This window comes from Calonectris borealis, chromosome 2 (assembly GCF_964195595.1).
Source record: "Calonectris borealis chromosome 2, bCalBor7.hap1.2, whole genome shotgun sequence".
Lineage (NCBI taxonomy): Eukaryota > Metazoa > Chordata > Aves > Procellariiformes > Procellariidae > Calonectris > Calonectris borealis.
In genome coordinates this window covers 151,867,848-151,890,371 of record NC_134313.1, presented here as the reverse complement: position 1 = coordinate 151,890,371, position 22,524 = coordinate 151,867,848, and the positions used below count along the sequence as shown (strand labels likewise).

Genomic DNA, 22,524 nt, shown 5'->3' with positions numbered 1-22,524 from the left:
CCTGTGCTGCGGCTGCGGCTCACACGGGCACACCAGATGCATGGCGAGGTGCTTGGCTCAGATACTGCTGCTGGGCTGTAAAACCCACTTGGCAGCTGAGGACGTGTCCACACGGCATAACGGTGACCATACCTGAACTCTCGGGGTCCAGGCTGGCTTTAGAGCAAGGAGCTGCATAACCAAAACAACTCAGCACTGTACCCATACCGGTAAGATCATAACTCCTTAGTTACAACTGGTAAAGGTTTACTCCTTATGGCAAAAGCTAACGTTATGCAGACAGCATGACACCACCCAGCTCACGTCTCTCAGCACCTCCATCTAATACACAGTGCTGACCTAACCCTGACTAAGCACCACGTTATCATGGTTGTATTGCTAATTACGATCTCAGTGCTAGGCAGCTTAGATGCTTAGAAGAGCTTTAATCACAACTCGCTTTTATTTACAGAACAGGAATTATCCCTACAAACTGGTTATTTAAGAGAGAAAAACATGAAGCACACAACAGCAAAGAAAAGTAAAATGCCTGATAAATCAAGAATAAGTTAACAAACATGACTGAGTCATCTTCTGTGACCTTTACAAGTACCAGTTAATTCTCTCACACAGTGAATTCTAAATGGAAAAATACTGGTACTCACATAATCCTCTCATAATTCTTTTCTTGTAATAAAGAAGAGAAAACTGAGGCAGAGGAGTTAAATAACTCCTCAGTGTTATGAAATAAAATACAGTCACAGCTTAAACTGGAGTTCATGAGTTTCCTTCCTGTGAAGCTACAGGACACTCTCTGTGTAGGCAAGACATCTTGCAAATTTCTGCACTGAAAAATCTTACGGACATTTAGCAACACCTTAATCCATGGGTTCCTACCTGAAGAAAAGTATTAACTGATGATAATACCTGTATTGGCTGATGTTGCGTGCTTGGGTGCTAGAGCATTGAAACCTTCCCACAGAACCAGAAATCACTGGCGTGAACAAGGCAGTGCTACCCTCTTCTGACCCAGCCACTCTATGTATCCTCTGGAAATTTTGTGTCCAATTTGAAAATTTCAAGTAATTAGTAAAGCTGGTTGGACTACAGCAATCAAAACCTGGATGCATTGGGAGTTCTGGAATTTCTTTAAATCAAAGGTGCAAAGCTAGGTATAACTAAAACGGGGAAAATACATACAGGAGGCCTCCAGATCTTCCTGGGTGAGTAATAACATCAAAAAAGTATATTCGTATATTAGGAATTAGTACAGGATATATAAGGAATGGAAAATTAGATAAACTAGCAAAGAAAGCTCTACCTTCAGGTACAGAAATATGGAGTATATGGTGAGGAAAAGCAGTGAGAACTGCCAGAAATCAAGCTGAGCTATGTTTTCTAAAGTAAATTAAATAACACAATGTTGAGTTAGAGATTGGTAAAGTTGTCATTAGATCTGTTTCACTCTTTACCCAACCATCACTTAACCACATCTTTTTGAGATGATGGACAGTCTTTGTCTTTTCATGCTGGTTTAGCTTGATCTTCCACCATATGTCCATTGAGTCACCAGCTCTGTCTGCACTTTCTCTCACATTGAAGTCAGCAACAATGCCAACAAGCAAAAGTGAGAAAATGCACCCTTCTTTCTTCCTCATATTTATATCGAAACATTAGTTGAGACTTGCATCAGTTTTAAAAACTAAGGATGACTTTCAAAATCTTGATGACAGCTATTTTTGTTGGGACACTTCAGAACAATCCAGAGGGGATCACATTAAAAACTGCCAAGCATTTCCTCAAAATCCAGTTTACAACTTTTTTTTTTTTTACCAAAATGCCAAGATCCTTCCAATTTTTCTTTGATTTTTGTTTGACAAAATTGTAATAAGACTGTAAGGGTGGCATAGGCCCATATTGTTTCCCTGCCCCCAGCTATTAGAAAAACAGAGATAACACCTAGTTGGTGTCCTTATCACCAAATTCTGCAAAAACTATGCAGACACAAGTTCATTACAGTAACAACTCTTGCAGTGTGGAAGAAATTCCTCAATATGCTGTTCTTACCTTCCACGCCCTCAAGCCTTGTCTCTCCTATTTCACCACACACATTTTCAGCTAGTCTAAGGTCATTGCCATGATCCTTGTGGTATTTCTAGCCTGAAGCTCTCCTATTAGTTTCCATTAGCTACTCCCTGCTGATAATCTGTCCTCCATATTCAGAAAATGTCTACAAATATCCTCAGCTGTCTTCAAATACTAAGAGAATCAAAAAGTAGATCTTTCAATGAAATAAAAACAATTACTTATTTTATATAATTTTCTTCCAGAATAGCCTGAAGAGTTTTGCTCAAGGTATTAAATTGTTTGGTAACAATTTCAATAAAAACAGGAACTGTTTAATTTAGTTTCTGTTTAATTTCATCCTTTTCTGCTATTTACAGTGAAAGCTGTAATTCTGCAATAGATTTGCTACCTAATGAAAAAACACATGGAAAATTCAGTAGTCGCATAAAATTTCTACCAAACTGTTACGAGAAATAGATTTTTAACTGTCACTCAAATACGAGCACTTTTCTACAAATAGATACATTTAGCTTGCTAAGAAGAAAAAGCAAAAACCAAAAAGAAAATGGAGAACTTTTTTTAGCTAAAGAAAAACTGGTATTTGTCCTATCTGATTGCAGAAAAAAACTGTGAAATAGCCTATTGCCAAAAGACAATTTTGTCCATATACCTATGTCAGCAAGTCCATCACATGTAGACAGTTACTTCTATCATCTAGAGAGTTTGAGGGAACATTTCAGTTTAACCCAGTTCCCCAGGTGGAAAACAATGTTCTGGCAGGATGACGTTTGGACAATAAGTGCATCTATACCCTTGCTCTTGCCAGAATAGCCCAACTGACCAGCAAGATGACTTTTTCATATCCCTAACCGACAAAACAATGCCAGTAAACTTGGAAGAACACAAAAATCCTATGATACTTAATGACGAAATATAAAAAAATGACAGCTGAACAACTCAGTGAGATGAACTAGAAATTTCATGTGTACCAGAGCTATTTTTCAGAGGGCCCATAGGCTCTGCCATGCTGCATTTACTCCAGTTCACATTCACCAATTCAGTGTAGTGAAATCAGAGAACTACACACGGACAGGCGCAGGACATGCCTACACAGGCTCTCGCAGCTGCACTGCTCTGGCCCACCAGAAGCTGAGCCCCTGACCTCTGAAGAAGCCAGTAAGCCATGGCCAGCTGGCTCCCAGCCAAAGGTAGTAAGCTGGCTAGTACAACTTCAGAGGATGGGTCTGCCAAAGACTACGTAGACATGTTAAGCATTTATGGGCACTGTAAGCAAGTATTTTATGTAGGGACATTTTTGTTAGCAACTTTTAAAGAGGCAATAGCAAAAAAGACAAGAAAACATCAATTAAATTTCTTGGAATATGTGTTCTCTGTCTTGAATAAACACAGAGAGAGAGACATCCTACCCAATTGCATTTCCTTCCTATATAAATCAGCTGTATCAAACACACTTGAGTGGTAACTATTTTTATAAGCCCTGTTTTTTAGTACTAACCCATGTAGAATTGATGCATTCAAGGGCAGAATGTCACCATTTTAATACTCTATAGTCATGGAGTATTAAAGTCACGTAGGCCATACATGACTCGGTAGTTTTGCTGCATCTATCAAATTTTCTGTATTTACTGTAGGAATTCTCTTCAATACTTCTGAAGTTATTTCATTTCTAAGGAGTTCACTACTGTCAGTTGCAAGTTTAGGGGTTGAGCCATCAGCTTGTAAGAGCACAGCTGGTCACAGCATCACACAGAAACCCACCTACAGGGCTCTAACAAGCAGCTTGACTTTTTGTTAAGTTGTTAAGGCCCTCATTAAACAGGATCTTGGACCCAGGAGCTTAGGTAGTGTGGTTAAGGAGAAGAACGCCAAGACGTCCTTTGCTGGGTTCTCTCCAGTTTGTCAGTCTCTCTCTTGTACCAGGGGAATAAAAACTGGTCATAATACTCCATGTGCAACCTCACAAATGCTGTGAAGAGGGGAATAATCACTTTCCTCAACCTGCTTGTTGTCAGACCCTAAGTCCTTTCTGAAAGCTGCTCCCGAACCAGTCTGTCCCTGCTATGTTGTCACACAGGGCTATTTGTCCCTGCTGAAAGACTTAATTTGCCTCTGTGGAGCTTCATGAAGTTCCTGCTAGCCCATTCCCCTGGCTTGCTGGAGTCCCAGTGAGTGGCTGGCTGACCCTCCAGCATATGAAAAGCTCTCCCAAACTTAGTGTCAGACTTGAGCCTGCTGATGGTTCATTCCATCCCAACAGCCAGGTGGTTGATGTTAAAAAGTACTGGCCCCAGAGTCTACCCCTGAGGAAGACCACTGAAAACCAGCTGCCAGTTAGACTTTAAGCATTAAGCCGTACTCACCTTGAAGGTCACCTGTATCTCCCCTGTGTGGCTACAAGGATGCTATGAGACACGTGAAAGGCCTTGCTAACGCCAAGATAAACAATATCCACGGCTCTGCCCTCATGCCCGCAGCTGGTCTATTCATCACAGGAGGTAATTGGGTAGAAGCAATGGTACCAAGTGCTTGTCTTTTATGAAGCAGTCAAGTAGTTAAAAATTTATCCAGAAGGGCTCCCATCTTGAGAGTTGCTCAGACCATTGCCCCTAATATCCCAAGACAGTACCCTAATCAGCAGGCTATCAACAAGCCTCTGATGCAGTGATTATCCTCTTATCCTATTCAAATCGGGCTACTCCATAGTCAAAAATGCAAAAGAGAGAGAGAGTGAGAACAATACTGTCATCTCTGTCTTACAGCCTTACATGATACCACAGAGATGACAGTATTTCCCTTTAAGAACAGAAACCTGAACTCAGGCCCAGCCTAGTAACTATGCATTAGAATCACTACCTAAATATATAAACAGTATTGGGAGCAATGACTAAATCCAAGAGCTGTCCTCATTCAGGGACTTGCTGTCAGCACTGGCAGGAAATCCTAAATACACTGTGCTGAGGGACAGGCTAGTACTATCCTTCCCTGCTTGGCCAAAATCTTGCATGTCTTGCGATGCATGGAATTGCAATTCACTTTTTTCTTTGCATGCCCTTGTGCAAATGGAATGGTCTGGTGTTTGTGTGACTTACTGTATTAGAGGTAGACTTACAAATTTTACCTAACATGAAAATCAGATCAAATTTGTCCAAGTGATAGAGCTCCTGTGCCAAATACGACCCATGAGACAGCTCCATCTGGCCTCCTACCTTTCCTCTGGAGGGTAGTTTGGCCTGTACAAGCTATTCCAGCTGCCAAATCCCTCTTCCAGCAAACACCAAATGCTAAAAGCCCAAATTGCTGCTGCTAAATCAGAATAAGAAGTGGTGGTAGAGCAGGACGAAGACATTGCACCTTCTGTGCAGGCATGATTTGGAGTAAAGAGAAAAGCCACCTTGACAGAGCTTTATTTAGTTGATCAATTTGAACCCCAATTACTCTACCTCTCCCTTTATCTTCACCACTTTTTATTCTGGTTTATTCATGTTGTGAGGTCCTGCAATAGGAGTATTTTCTTACTATGTATATTACCCAACACGGTGAGGTCCCATTTTAGGTCGGGGTCCTTTAGTATTACTGCAGTGCAAATAAATAATAAAGATTGCATTCAAAAAGTATTTAACAAATACAGCAGTGACAGATACAGACTTGGATAGCTAATGGTTTTATTTAGCACACTGCACATTTACTCTAGTATCACGGCAATGAACCCATTGGATCCATGCTGATACAGCCTGTTGCAATGGAGTCAAATACAGCTCCAGTGTGATACAGCATCTAAAATATACTGCTTATCAGCTTTTTAGTGGCAGACAGAATGTGCTTCTGTTGAAACAGTATATACTAAATAAGATATTGCTTCTTGGAAGCATTTTTTTTTCAGGTACACACAAGACATTCTCTTATAAGAGGAAAAATGTGTTAAGTAAACAATAACTGAGTGCACGGGGGGTAGCCTGGGAAGGCCCATATTTCAGTCTTCCATATAGCTGTCTTTCACAAATCATGTAAGGACAATAAATGAAACAGAAAAAACTCCCAGCACTTGATAAGTCGATATGATTGTTTACCTTCTTTTGCTCTTTTGCTGCAAAATATTTCAGGTAAGAGGTGTTGGGTTTTTTTTTCTTTCCAAGTCCAAAAGGTTCAGCTATAATTTGAAGAAATATGAAAGAAGATAAAGTCTAGAAAAGTTGGACAGGAAAACTACTGTTACCTTAGAATATTTTAATTTCCCAGGATCTGTGTTTCAATTCAATAATTGGAACTAGTTGTTTCAGGCTGTTTTTCCTATAGACCTGACAGCCCATGTTAATGTATCTGACCATGACAGCAAATATTTACATGACCTTTTTGCATATTGGCTGCTTTGCATACACTGTAAAAAGACAAGATAGGGAAAATTTCTTTAAGATGACTGAATACATTAAAGCTATACTCAGCCTTAACTTGAAATGCAGTTCCCAGGGAGTTCCTCTCCCATGAATTAAACTGAAAATGCTGCTGACTTCATTACGCTTGAATCATGCCCTAAGGACTCGGAGAGGGCAGTGCCACTGCTAACAAATCACCGACTTCTCTTTTAAAATCTATGGCCATTCACACATCTTCTGCCTTATTTAACATGTCTATTTTAATTTCTAGCTCATAAATAGTAAACAACAATTAATTACCACCAATATAAGTCTACCTTTAGTATTTATATTTTTCTGTGTAAGTCTTACAGTACGTTGCATACACATGTATAGAGGGTTATTTCTACCATTGGAGATGATAGCAACCAAGTCACTATCCCTCTCTCCGCAAAAGTTTTCCTATGTGTAAAATTGTAACTACAGCCCTGACTGTCTTTTTAACAGGCTTTGAGAAACACCTGCAAGAAATCCTACAAAAGATCCAGGTGTTACTATTATAATCAGTAACAGCGTTTCCATAGAAAATGGCAGGAAACTAATTATTCAGACATTAAAATCTGTGCCTGCTAAAATTTGGGGTTGGGAGGCTAATAAATGATATTCAGAATATCCCATGATTGTTTAAGATCATCCCCATGCCAATCCTTAAGCGGTTGTGTAATTTTACTCCTGTGAGTAATCCCTCTGAAGGCAAATAAAATGTAAATATTGGCAGAATCAGACATTTCTGCAGAGGCCTTTCAATGCCACCTGATTTTAGGCACAGGTTTGCCAGCGAAGAGCCCAGTCATCCTCTGCTTCTTACTCATCTGGACCAGAGCAGCCGGGCACCCTGGCCAGGACACCCAGAGAAGGCGCCTGCAGCCCGCGAGCCATAAAACTTCATCCTCCTCAGTGACTTCTCAAACCCAAATCCTTGTGCATTTATGGAAATCCCTCCTAATACCATATTCTGCCTTAATCCAACCCTGCATGTATAGCCCGGCCCTGCGGGAGCACGTACAGCTGTTACTGCAGTCGGAGGTTGTAATCACACCCTGCCCTTCAGGGCTGCGACTGATCGCGCCAACCGCCCCGACACTCGGTCACCACAGAGGATGCCAGCGCCTGCCCTTACAAAGGATCAGGCCCATCGTTTGTACAGATGTGCCACAAGAGAGACTACAAGTGAAAATATTTGCCAGTCTTCCTTCCATTGCAGAGGTGCCGGAGCACCAACAGCAGCGAGCTGCAGCGCGGGCACGGGCTGGCTGCTGGCGCTTGTCAGGTTCTGCTTCCTCCAGGCAAATTGCAAGTGAAGTTTGCTGAAAGCTTTTGAGCACTTTCCAGGTTTCAGCTGATTCTCGCTCTGACAGTTTTGCTAGATAATTTTTTCCCACAGATATCGCACTGGAAAAACTCCCAGCTTTCAAAGAGATGTTTTAAAATACATTTAATTTTCTCTTGCACAGTGAATTAACTTATTTTAATATCTCGCTTTGTCTCCAGGCTGCAGACTGATGAGACAAGTGCCGATTTCTGATGGACCTCTTAGCCAAGAAAGACCTTCATTTCGAAAGCTGTGGCTGAAATTTCAAATGGGCCCTCAACTGGAATACTGTTTTCTGGGTTGACTCCACATGGCACGCGATAGCCTCGCACGTCAGAATACCATGTCCTATTAGATTAGTCCTGACTGACAAAACCATGATGTTGGGGTAGCCTAAATGCATTACTACTATTCCTTCTCAGACTCCATGTTAATTCAGACCACAATTTAAAAACAAACTGACTCATATGTAGTTAATAAAATGGGAACCTATAGAAGAATTAGAATGTCAAAAAGAAAACATCAGGTTTTTAAAACAATGGCATTGAGATATTAAATGTAAAATTAATAAAAATTCACAGAAGTTGGTCATTTTCCTCACGGAAATTATATTGGCTGAGGATCAAAGCATAATTTGTATTTAAATTAGATTAAATTTAAAAATTAATAGAGATGGAAAAGGAGGTGATTATATGTAGCTTGTTTAAAATCATGTGAACAGAAATATTTTCATGACGCTTTTAAAATTGAAGTTATAAACAGTTTCCTGTTTTTTAAAAATAAACACTCCCTTTGTACTGCTGGAAGTAAAAACAATCCTAACAGGGCCACACTCTGCAAAGAGTCTCAAAATTAAAATTTCAGAACATTGCTCATGGTGGTGATAGAACACCCTGGCAGAAAAGACTGAAAAGGACGTTATTGTAAAAGAAATGCATTGAAGAATAATACCCTGAAATTGTCTACTATAGAACCATTTTTAGCCTATCTTTTAAAACAAACTATTTGCTATTAGTAGTTCCTGGAACAACTTGAAAATGACAGATTGTGGGGTGGTGACAATATATTACCTCCTATTTGGCTAGTATGATAAACCCTTAAGCCACACACATAGCTGTGACCCCTCCTGCAATGCAAGTGGGAAAAGGCTTATTTTGTTCCAGTTTCAAATCTAAAAACTCTCAACTCAAATGCTTCATATTACATTGCTTCCCCCCTTTTTTTTTTAACTGCTGCATTTTGCTTGTTCACGCTGGATAAGCCAGGGTCTTGTCTCTAGTACATGAAAGACAGGCTGAGATAGGATCCCTTGCAAGGTGTGAAATCCCGGCCATTAAATAAAATGGTACATCTTCATGTGACCTCCTCCTTTAGGACCTAGACAATACATTCCAGTATATGCCACAGATGCTAAAAAAAGGGTTTAAGAGTGGACTACTTAACAGTGAGCTTCTGTAGCTCTGGTCCTCTCATCTCAGCGAAGATACTGTCGAACTGGAAAAAGTGCAAAGAAGGGGAGCAACGATCATTAAATGTCCGTGATGGTTTCTCATTGAGGAACAAGTGATTACAGCAGCACTTCTCAGCCTGGAGAAAAGATGACCTGAGGGAAATGACAGGCCTACAAAATCAGAGATGGCCCGGGGAAGCAGATAGCGATCTAACATTTGCTGTCACTTCCAACACAAGGACAAGGGGGCATGACATTAACTTAAAGCAGATAAGCAAATACAAAACAAAGCAAGAGAAAAGCGATGACTGGGCAGTAAACCAACAAAACTCACTACCAAAGTCACAGCTGTCCTGTGGCGGATGCGAAAAATTTACATGGGTTCAAAGGGAGACTGAACAAATATCTGGAGGAGACATCTCTTGAGGGTTATTATACAGGCAGAAACCATAACCACGAAATCCCTAAGCTAAAGATAGCTTGGGGCTGGGAGAGTACTCGGGAGAAGGATCATACATACACATACTTATCCTGTTCTTACTCTTGCCTACACTAGCTGCCTATGGTCCCTCCTGGGGACAAAATACGGGGCCAGGCGGATTCTTGGTCTAATCCAGTACGGCCCTTCCTATAACCTACCAGGTTTATTCATAGTGATGAGCACTTCAGACTTTTCCAGAAACAGGGCTGTAGTATTCTCTTCAGATGTACACACTGACAATGAGAAAGCTGTTTCTAGCTCAGCTTTTGGGGGAGAAAACACTGCACAAAGCACTGGTGCATAGCAGGCCACCCCCTTTGGTGCCAACAAAAAGCTTCCCGAAAGCTGTTTATCAATTCTCAGCTCACACCCGAAACAGAAGTTCAGAGCTGAGATACCCTGCACGGCCTGGGGTAGTCGCTGAATGCCAGCTGAAACCTACACGGTGAGGCTGGACTGCGAGTCGCCCAGGGACCTGCAAAGGCCCAATCCACTTGATATCACATGTTTTCCAGAAAATCTCAGGGTGAAGCAAGCCGTTCTGAGGACGCCCTAGCCAGCAGTGACATATAGGCAGAAATGAATCCTCTGTATGTATAGTAAACACACATGTGCTACACGCTTGCTCTTAAAAACACCTCTAAACCAAAAAATCTTGTCCAGTTTGGAGTCTTCAAAATTTCTCTCCAAAGAGCCTGATGGCCCAATGGGCTTTGGGAGGGCAGCAGTGCCACTCCATGAACTGACATGGGCAGGGATCAGCCCCTTGTCCCCAGCCCCACTGCTCTGCACTTGCCAGCTCTGGGGTGGCAGGGACCCTTTCCAGCCCTGTTTTCTCCTCATTTGTTGTGTTTGTCAGGTATCATAATACTCTTGAAAGAAACTGTCTTGGATTATTGAGGAACGAGTAAACCACCGTGACAAGCTTACAAGCATGGTATGATTTACAGCCCAGCCTTCGGCTTATATCACTCTGTATGTTGGGAGATGAGTCTACAGGAAAGCAGCATTTCAGTTTATTACCTCTGAGCAAAAACCTGCCTTCCTCAGCGATCCGCATGCAAGTTAATGCCGCCTTCTCGCAGCAGTTTAACTGCCCTCTGGTGTCCTCCCTCAAAAAAACAGCCTTTACTCATTCCACCCATCAGCTGAGAGCAGTCTCCAGGACAAAATCCACTCTTATAAAAGGAGCTCTGGTTCACAGCTGGGCTTAATTCAATCCTGAGATATGGGAAGAACGCGGGGAGCAGAGCCGTCCACCTGCGCTAACATATCACCCATGTTGCCAGGCAGATGGAAGGGCACTGCCCCAAAGGGCATCTCTGTCAGCATATCCATTTAAATCCTCTGCCTGGAAAGCTACCGCCACGCAAATACCAAGTCTTTTCACTAAGAGCTGAATCTGTCAGGCAATAATATCTCTAGGTTTCTTCCAACCAGGTCTGACTCGGAAGAGGTGACGAAGTAAAACCCTTCTGTCTCCTCTCTGAAAATGAGGGTGCAATCTTGTACGAAGTTCACTGCCACATAGTGGCAAAAAGTATTTGCAATATTGGGTTTTAACTGTTAGTCAGCACTTCATGTCAGGGTCTGCATCTTTCTCCTTGTCTACCACGTTCCCAGCCCACTTTCCGATCTTATGAAAATAATTTCACCATTCCCCCAAATTAGCCAGTACCCCATACTTAGCTCATTTCCAAAGAACAACCTGACATTAAAAATAATGTGCTACCAAAGTCTTCACTTTTTTAACCCCAAACTATTTAAAAACTATTTTAAACGCACAAAGGGAAAACACAGGCTAAAAGCAGAGAGGAGAAGACTGAAGCAGGGTCTTACCCAATGATTTTTCCTTCGTTTGGTTTGCTGACCGCACCACGGGAAGGCTTGCCCGCGTGCGGCTGCCCCTCGAAAAGGGGGTTGGAGAATCGCCCTCGGACATGGCCTCTAAGGAATCTGCAGATGCTTCAGAGAGGTGTTCTGTCTGGTCACCCAAATTGGGCTGTGGGCTCTGGGACGGCTTTGGGCTTCTCGTCTGCAAAACAGAGCATTTCATTATTGGCCTACTGAAACTGGAATATGGGGGGAAAAAAAAAAAAACAAAAAGAAGGAGGAAGTCGTCCAAACGTCTTCAAATGCTGGTATGCTGAAGGCCACTTCCGTGTAGGTTATTTAGGAAAACAGTGTCCTTGGGTATTCTGCTACGGGTTTTATGGTTGTACGTCCACAGTGCAAATTTTGTTGCTAACAAGGCCCTGAGGATAAGACATATGCTGAGGAGATGTATGGTACTGCCATTCCTTGCTGCTCAAACAACCGCTGTAGCATAGCCATGTCCACACACACACACACACACTCTCTCTCTCATATGTTGACAAGTCTACTAGGAAAAATCCTCTGAAAAGAATTACTGTGATGTAGTTGTAAGCTATCAATCTCAGTATATTCTGCTGTGCCATCTGTGAAAGGTACAAGTCATGCAGCAAGGCCAAAATAGCCATCCAACATTTCCAGGTGAAATCACAGACAATTATTTTGCTTTTTGTTGCATCAGCATAAATCAGAAATGTCTTCATTAACTGACCAAATTAAGTATGATTTTTAGTGGGCAATCATACTGGTAAATTGCTAAACACAGTACCTGGAAAAAACACTCTCAGGAGGGGAGGGAGATGGTTTCACTTACGCACTTCTACTGACTCTTCACTGTAAGATCTGCCTAATAAAACCACATTCAATAGGAGATACAACGTCCTGAACATTTTCTTGCTAACTATAAGTGACATTGTAAGTGCTTTCTACAAAGAGGGGTAGCTTTAAGAAGTATACTCAATACTGTTTAGTGAAACTCCCTCGACCACATGTTACTATTACTTCGGAAGAATAATTTTCCAGTCTCTCAAGCAAACTCTATATGACAACAAACTAGAACAGACACTGTACAAGCAGAAATTCAAAGCAAAGCAGGCTTACTCTGTCCCAAAACCGGTATGTAAATATGAACTTTATAAAGGCCTATAATCAGCACAGGCACAAGATGTCATAAAACATATACGCTTTCCTCTTCCCTATCATTTAAGGGCAGATGCTAGTACATTAAAAATCCCCCGTATTAAAATCAACTTTAACTCTGGGTTTGAAGATGCTGTCAAGATCCAGAAAAGATTTTGCTTCTTTCTGGAAAGCCAAGATGACTTATCTTGCTGACATCTGGTTCTTTCAGTGGTTTTTCAAGTGAAATGAGGTGAGCTCGTTTCAGCAATAGCATGCATCACATAATATTCCCTATGTGACCTTGAAAGTATGAAGAATTTTAACTTTTATTAGATTTTCATTAGCTGGCTATAGAGGCCTGTTGTTGCCAAGTTGTGCAGTTGTTCACAAACTACAATAAATTAGAAATACCTCACAAGAAAGCTAAATCCTCCAGAACTTTTCACTTTTGAAATGCTAATATTAAAATATTAGGTATTATCCAATCTCCTGCAGTGAAATTGTTCAAGAGCATTGAATTTTTGCAGGTCTTAAAGCTAACAACATTTCTTCTCAGCAAACTAAAGTATGCTTTGAAGTGCCTCTGACATGGTCAGCACTAGTCTGCGGGTTGTAAATACAGGGACTTGTGCCTGAAAATTTACAGAGGTGACAAGTGACCTGCAAACACAGAGAAAGGATTTGATTAGTGAGTACTTCTTCATTCAACTTTCCAAAATGGCTTGGGAACCATCACTGCTGAAGTATTTTATTTACACAGGCATATTACAGGAGTACTACCAAGTCAAGCCATTACAGCTTTGTAGTTCCTTGTACTGATTAATAACTTATCTGTATGTATCCATTAATAGGGAGCTAGAAGGCACGTAATTCTCACTTTCTAGAAAACTATAACTAAAAATAAAACAAGATGCAAAAAAAAGCCACAAAATCAACCTGCAAAAGGTCTTTAACTTCAGAGCTTGTTGGGAAAGGGATTGCTTTCCTTTCTTTCAGAAAAAAAATTCTGATAATATGAATCAAGCTTATTTTGCTTTGCTTTTGCTTATTTTTGTTTCTCTTTCATTTGAATCCCCAGATGTCATTTGAGACATGCAGTTGCACGTATATAGTTTATCAACACATATGAACAGGTGCATATTTAAGCAGTAAGGGGATACTTCATTACCAGAAGCAATAGAGACAGTTTCAGCTGTGCAGTTGCCCAGTGTGTCCTGTCAATGCACAGATGGAGCCAACCTCAGCCATGTTGTGTTTCTTTGTTGTCCCTGGGGCAATTCTTTAGGACCTAACATACAGCATCTCAGATCCCCCTGGATGATAATGCCAGCATTACTGTGATTATAAAAAAAACCCTTTTATCAGCCCTCATTCCTCAGCCCAAATACTGCAGCCTCAAGAGACGTACCAGAGCCTTCTGAAGCAAGACACATCACAGATTCTGCTCAGACATGAAGCTTGAAAGGCTTCAAGCTATTTGTCATACTCGCTCATGTAAACATTGCATTTCAGGAGTAATTCTGAATTTTAAACAGATTATAAAAAAATCCTCAAACACAGCAACAACAGTGGCTATTCAAGTAATTGAGAGATATGAGTGCATATTTGATAGGAAAGCATTTTTATTATTGGCAATAAGCACTAAACTTGATGCTACTTAATAATCAAGCAGATTCCTAGGCAGCACTTCTTAGGAAAACCTGCCCATGAAGAGGGGAGAGGACAAGCAACATTTATGGAGCCATAACCTACAAGGACTTGTAAAGATAGTTGAAGAAAGAAGGGCAGAAACCTTCAGCGTTATCTAATCCTTGCAATAATTGTTCAGCGTGTGGATTACAACATCAAGTAAGAGAAATAAGACACATGGCAAAGAAATACTTAATAAATTGTATCATCATATGTATTTTTTCCATAGAATGTTCACTAACATATTTTTAAAATATTCAAAAGCTGGAAATAGTATTTCAGGAACTAGCATGCAGTATAAGCATTTACAGGATAAATATTCACCATATAGCCCATGTTTCAGGACACATCAGAATCCAGCTAGAGTCGCAGGGTAGACCGCTGCTACTAGAGTCAGGTCGGCACTGTAGCTGCATGTGCATAAATCCAGTGAAAGCAATGAACTGTGCCTGGCTAGCTGCCTTTTTAATTTACCTGCTAGCAAAGGGCAAAAACCATAATACCTAACAGAGAAGAGAACTCAAGACATGCCCACTAAGGAGTAGCACTATCCAACATTAAGGCATTTATAAACAGATACCGCACACAGGGACACAAAGCCAAGGAAACGCCCGCACTTTCCAAGCCACACCTCTGGGATAAACGCCAGAAAACAGAAGAAGGTTCAGAACCAGGCAGCGGGTCTCTCTCTCGTCCCCTGTGCCAATACTAGTTAGGTTAAAATTTCCTTAGTCAGCCCTCGTCTTCCCCCCCAGCTATATGTTAGGAGACATCCCTCTGTATGTTTCTTTGTGCAATAGGCTTGACTTTTCCGCCAGCTGAGTAGAGCTGAACCTTCTCTAATAAAAGAACTTATCTACGCTAGTTCTGGGTAAGAAGCTCAGGAGAAACGAAAGGCCAAAATAAAGATGAACAATTCTGGTGAAAATTACCTATAATTACATAGTGCTTTGAGATGTATTTTATTTAGGATATACTATTTTATTTACAAGGATATAGATCCCTGTAACCTTTTCAGGGTATATATTTAAGTATAACACATGGAGGTAGCAGTTACAGAAGATCCAACTTCTGTATCTTCCAACTACTCTTGGGATTTGATCAAGAATTAAAACTGTGGTTAATCATGCCTCACGACCGATGTCTGTCTGTTACAGCTTGTCCAAAGTATGCACTTTTAATATATCTCCTTTAGTTCTTTCACTGACTCAGAAAAAAAATGCAAAAAAGTGCAAGGCTCTTTGAATGCAATAAAATTTCAAATAATTAGGAGTGAAATCAGAAGGTGCCTGAATAAGGAAAAGTGAAATACTGCAGAGATGCCAATGTAATGAGCAGTCACGGAACACCAGAGATGTTCTTCAAGTGCCGTGCATGCTTCTGCCTCTGGTCCTCTGCTCACATTTGCCCCCACTAATCCTCTCACCCTTTTGTTCTACCCGGTTTTATGGCTCTGCTCTTCATAACATCCTTTCATGCTCATTTCCAGTTATTTTCCATGCTAATCTATATAACTGAAACCTTTTTCTCCTTCTTTCCCTTTTTAAAAATCTTTCCTGCAAATTTGCTGCACATATTTTTTAGACAAAAAAGAACTAAGAAAAAAATCCCATGACCTGAAGAAGGATTCAATTTCATCTCTTCATCAAGTCACACTTTTTATTTCCTGTCTCCAGAAAGTTCCTTAGCCTTTATCTTGACAGAAACTTATCTCTTCAGGACAAGAAACTTATCATACACACCTTTGAAGTTGCTAGCACTCCTGGCAATGTACAAATGGTAAACAAAGACATCAAAAAATAATACAGTGCTAGTAAAATAACTCTTTCCAATCATGTGCTTTAAAGAACACACTTAGCATAGGCAAAAAAAAAACAAAAACATTTGAGTGTCTTCTTGACATTTCAAATAAAGAAGAAAAATGAAAAAAAAATGGAAACCTGCTTTTCTTGACCTTTAAGTAAACTATTTGTCCTGTTACTTGCGCCGAAGATGGCTACTGGATATGTGACAGACTGCAAATATGCATATAAACTGGGTGTGTTTAATGTATGATGAATTTATTAACTCTGAAATATTGTCAGAGCACATGAGCTCTTATTACTGCAAGAATAATATTTCTTCATCATATTTGTGTCAAATTGTCCAAATTATGGTTGTCTGAAGGAAGGATCTGCTTTTTCCAAAGATACAGAGTCTTTGGGCTCCCATATTATCACAACTACAGGGTTTTACTTGTCTGGACATGCTATTAGTAACATATTGCTGTTGGAGAGAAAGTGAATACTACCCACATGTTCTTATTTTTAAGCATTTATTGTAACAATGTTTTCCATCGCACTTTCTCAGAAAAGTTAAATGCTTATACATGTCTATATAAACTAAAGTCCATATTACATCTGTGCAATGGATGCATTTGGGTACTCTCTCTCATTGGGGGAACTGGGGAGGGGGGTGATACAGCAGCTGAATGCAACATAAAACCACCTTTCATGACAAGCTCACTTTTCTCTGTGTGTTATTTCATCATTATGAGATGCAAAAATCTATGGCATGTTCCTTTCAGACACCATCAGTTGGAAACGGTACCATGCCAGGAGCAGGCGCACGCCAGAATCTGTGCTCTCGAGAGCTGTAGAGAGGAGGAGGACAACTGCCCACTCGACACCATGTAGACTCTGTAGGAGTTATTTATACCATTCCCCGATGGCTGCTCATGGGCTAGCGGATGTCTCTGGCTTTCATTTCTGTATTTCGAACACAAACGTTTCACTGTTTTCTGTTGAATCAATGACAACGGGTTACAAAGCCGGTCCTTGCTCACAAGCACTCTCAGTTCGGAGGCAATATTAATTTCTATAGTATGAATGGGCCAGAAGTCTTTCCTCCGTGATAAGGAGAGACACAATGCCTGAGCCACGGCTGCCCACCGTCCCTAGCACTGAACCAAGGTACCCCACTTGCCTGCAGCCTCCCTGACTTAGAGGCATGTTCTGCGTTGGATGCTGCCCGAGCTCCCCCTTGGCTGCGGTGCTACCGGCCTCCTCCTGCCGCCGGCGGTCCAGGGGAAAGCCTGAGTTCACCATACTCACCGCAGGAGAAAAGCAAGCAGAGTGCAAATCACAGAGCCCTCCCCAGGTCGCCTGCAGTGCGGTAATTAAGCAGAGCAATGAATTCAGTGTATATGAACCTGAGGTACAGCCCCGGTGCAGATCTTTTCACGCTCTGAGGAAGGGAGGAAACAGACCCAGAAGAATTTTCCCAAGTAAGGTAAAAGAAAGCATTCCCCTTCCCTCCCAGCATGAACGAGGAAGGGAAGATAACTCAGCCAGTGGCACCAGCTGCCACAGGAAGGTGCTGCATTAAAACCTGGTAATGCTCAGTCACAGCCACGCATTACCAGAGCCCACTGCTACGGCGGGGTCAGAACGCCACGCTGAGTGGTGATTTTACTCATTTCTATGAATTTATCTGAAGGCAAAACTCCTCTCTGCTTATGACAGGATCTTTATCACCACTCTTTGTATTCACTGATGCTGACCCCAGTTTATTTCACCTAGCAGAAAAAAACACGTCTAATGACATGTCAGAATTTATCTGCCGTATTTTTAGGTTGGAATGATATTCAAATCATCCTAAAAATCTGCACATTTTCCCAGGAGCCTTGCTAGCTCCTGTTGGTGGCCAGCTGCATGCTCCCTGCCGTGGCAAGCTGCCAAAACCCATTTCTTTTAATCCTGAGTTCTGTGAATCACGGAGCAGGACATCGGCAGGCTGCCGACTCCTGCTCGCCCTTCACAGGACCACAGCTTGCTCTTCAAGCAGGGTGATCCCCCGAGTTACCAGAGAAAGTTTTGCATGAAACTCTTAAAATGACTGACACGAAACAACATTTTCAAACTTTCGTTCCTAACTGTAAGTGCCTAGATAAATTGAAGCCTGTTCTTCAGGAAAGCTGTGTGTTTACAGTAAAGATATTTATTAGAAGCAATAAAAGCTGTAGGTGCTCAGCACTTACGCTGCCAGACCTCTTATTCAGATGTTTAATTGGAGGAACTTGCATTTGAAAATGTTGCCCTAAGGAACTCAGCAACCCGTCTAAGAGCAGCTTAATTGGTCCAGACAAGTCCAGACTGAAATATGCGACATGCTGTGGCATCTCTTTGGAATACATGAAATATCAGAAAAACCCAAGCCATCCATGCTGAAGTGTAAAAATATTGCTCAGTATGTTTCTGTCCAAATCCAAGGCTTTCTCTTTCTACAAACCCCAGCCTGAGATTTTAGGGTAGAAATTGAAGTAAAACGATAGACAAAACTAATAGTCACCCACCATTGGTAATAAGCAACAATCACACTGAATGAAAGAAATCTTTCATTTTAAAATAAAATCGTATAACTCTCTGCTTTACTCTAATGCTTTGTGACATGTAGTATTTATTTATACGTGATAGCTAAATTTAAAAAGTGACTGATCACGTCACTGTTTTTCCCTGCAAAGGCTTCTATGGCTCCATCAATTTTGCTCACAGCAAAATTTGTTCTTTCACAGTCTCTGTCATATTCTTGCATCATAGCTTCAGTTTATTATTACCTTGTTTAAATAAGTTATCCATAAATTCCAGCCTGGACATCAACATTTGTCTTAATTAAAATCTTATGGCAGTTTCAGTTGGAAGCTATTTCTCTTTTCCCTCCTAAAAACCCTACTGTGAAGTATTCATGAGCCAGCATGACCCCTTGTTCCATCCGGGAGATTGCTGCATTTCATCAGCAGCGGGTGAGGTAACTCCTACCTACACAATCCCCAAAACCATCATGAGAACTCCGAAGATTAAAAGGATGATTTAAACAAAAACTGTCATTATGCTGATTAAAGGGGAAAGATCTTTACATGCTTAAAACCACATGCAAAAACGGGGGGGGGGGGGGGGGGGGGAATATATACCAGATGCCTAAGTGTACCTAGGGGATAGTGTGTTCTGATTCAAGAAAATGATTATCTACCCATCCCTGTTCTCCCACACATGTCCCTAAGGAAAATAGGAGGGTCTGTTTTTGTGGTGTCTGTTTCCCAAAGCAAAGGAACACGATGCAGCGGTCCTGGAAAAACCTGTTTTTCCGTGTTTCTACAAGCTAAGGAGGAGTTCTTAATTAACGTGCTATTTTAAAACTAACCGAAAAAAGAGCCATCAACGCGAAGGCTGGTGAGTGGGAGCGAGGTCTTCGGGGCAGGGTGCGAGCTGCCCGCTGTGTGAGCCGGACCCGGCGGGCGGTGGGCGCTGCCGGCCCCCAGCAAGAACGAACGCCCGGGAGAAGCAAGCGGGCGGCAGAGCTGCCGCCGGCAGCAGCACACCCACGCCGGCGACTTATTTTTAGCCTCTACGGATGGAAACAACCGTGTGATGAAGCGCTTATCAGAGCTTGTTGCTCTGGCACCTGGGGAGAGTTAGGGGGCTGCTGCAAGAGAGATGCTGTGGCAGAGAGGAGCTTCTCCAACTTGTCACCGTGCCCTTTATCTTCTTTTTCCCTCCCTCGAGGCCATCTCCTTGGCAAAGGCGGGAGAAGCCTGACTGCTCACACCTCTGCCTCTCCCACCCTTCCCTGTGGTCGGCATGTTTATTGGCCTATTTAAATCCTGTAAGTGGAAACAAAACGAGTTGGGAAGCGACAAATCAGCTGCAAATGAGCCGCTGTGCACTTTGCGTGCTCCGAGGCCTCATTCCTTGCTTGCAGCACATGTTATCTTGGTGCTTTTGTGAATGTGCTTTTGTCTGCAGTAGAAACCATGCAGAGGCACCTTTTACGTATGTATCTAAAAGGCATGTGTACATGCACTGCCTGCGGGGAAAAAAAGTAACTGTAGTAGACATCCATTCTATATGGCGTTACAAGCCATATAAAAATGGAAGAGGAGCTCAATGGGAAGAATGTGAGATACAGGTGACTTCACAGGTGCACAGTGTACATATAATCAATTTGCAAGTTGCAGAACTAAGCTTTTTTGCATGTCAAATACAAAAATATTTACTGCTGTGCCCACAGAGCTGTCCTTAACTTTACAGCAAGACTCTTACCCCTTAAGCCAGTTCCAAGTATGTATAAATACATAATTAAGTTAGAATTGGGACAGCTGGTAGGGATCACATATTTATCTAGGACCTCCCACTGAATTTTGCTGGATTTCAAAGCACCTAAGACAAGAGTGTGGACTTCTTGTCTATCATGCCATTAAAGGAAAAAACAGAATTTAAAAGTTGTCAAAGGATGCACATGCATCACACTCCCATATGCAATTAATCTATATGAATGACACTTTACTGCTGTGAAATACAGAGGGAAAAAGCATGCAGATCCATATTTATTTGAGAACACTAGTTGTGAAGCAAGACACACACAGTTAAAGGGTAACAAACTCAATCCACAGCAGAGTGCAGAAAAAAGAAAGTACAGTACTAACTCTCTGAGAGGATTCAATTTTCATCAAGTACCTTTGAATGTCAAGTTCTGAATGAAGGGAGACCAACATGCAGTGCAAAACCTGTGGATCAAAGAGAGAAAAGAAGGGGAGGGGGAGACATAATTGTTAACAGGAAAAGAAAAAGGAGAACAATAGAAATTAAAAGAGAATAACCTGTTCATACCGAAAGTATACTGAGTAAAGAAAGAGAAAAGAGAAGAGAAGAGACGAGACGAGACGAGACAAGACGAGACACTGAAAAATAATGAAGGAAAGGCAGATGTGCCAGGGAACAATATGCTCTATCGATATGTACTATGCAATATTCTCAGGACCCTTGCTGGACTCAGTTCGGATGCGCTATGTGTGGTGGTGTGTCAAAGAAATGGAGAATGTTCTTCTAATATAAGAGTTAATGGCAGAGAGTTGAGCCGCATAGATTCAAAAGTATGTCTAGCAACCATATCTGACAAGAAATGGCAAAATATGCATTCTTCCTAAGAAATGATACAACTCTTGGCTGGAGTTAGCAGCAGTCATTACACTTCTGTGTTGGTTTCACACTTACTACAGAGACATGGAATCCTTCAAGCAGAACTTAGAAATACTGTATTACTCTTGATTAACCACAACTTTAAAAAGAATAAAAGATAAACTATGGTATGATTAAAAAGTATTCTCCAATCACATCTCTCTTTACCATTCCACATCTAATCTTAAAGCGCACAGAATGTGAAAATGTGCTAAGTTAGGGGTTTAAGGGCCAAAAAACCTCAAACATTTTTTCCCTCCAACACATGAATGAGATGCAAATTGGAGGGGAAATTGCCTACTGCTCTTTCAGTCCTTATAGGTGGAGGTCCTATATTTTCCTTAATCTTCATTTGCCTGCAGGGTGGAGGTGGGGGTAAAAGAGATTTTGTATAGTGCTCTAAACAACCTTCTCTGAGCAATCGATTCCTCCTTCAGCCAGAGTCAGGCTCCCACAACCACTGCTGCTGCCCCGTTCAGAGCATGCAGCTATTCATACCAGGCAAAGAAATGCAACTGCTTTGATAACAAGGACATCATTGTTAAAGAATCTTATTTAGCAAGTAATTATAATGCCAACATCATAAATAAGAGAGTAATTCAAAGAATCTTTTGAATTTTACAGACCCACGGGATATGAGCATATGAGAGCTGATTCTGGGGACGAGATAAGCAACATATAAGTATGCTGTGATTTTTTATGTTTTTGTCAATTGGATACTTTGGAAGGGCAGTACCATTTTATTTAAAGAGAACAATAGATCATTTTTCTCCCTATGATAAATGCATCATTTAGAATTGTTCAAGTAAAATGCGATTTTTACAAATAAGCTATTTATGCAAACACAGTACAAATTAAATGTAGCCTTCCGGCAACAACTGGATAAATTCCAATTCCAAACCACAAAGACAAAACAGTCTGTTGCTAATGTCTCAGTAATACTGAAACTGTATTAGGGTTTTTCATGTTTTTATAATGTCACCACCCCACACATGCAAACCTGAGAAGTTCTATTTGCCCTTTAATTAAACTATTCTCCTCATTAAAAAGAAAATAGTTATGGATTCTCTAAGGACTAAATGCCCTCTCAATGCCAAGACTTCCAAAGGAAAAAATCATGCTGCATGTTT

General features: G+C 41.2%; 1 protein-coding gene across 1 annotated transcript in view; it reads right to left on the bottom strand.

Moving 5' to 3' along the window:
• KIAA1217 (KIAA1217 ortholog) overlaps positions 1-22,524 on the bottom strand; it is a 245,689-nt gene that overhangs the window by 87,775 nt on the left and 135,390 nt on the right. The window contains exon 3 of the mRNA XM_075143936.1: positions 11,559-11,754. Coding sequence (XP_075000037.1) covers positions 11,559-11,754 — 196 coding nt within the window. The remainder of the gene's footprint in view (positions 1-11,558; positions 11,755-22,524) is intronic.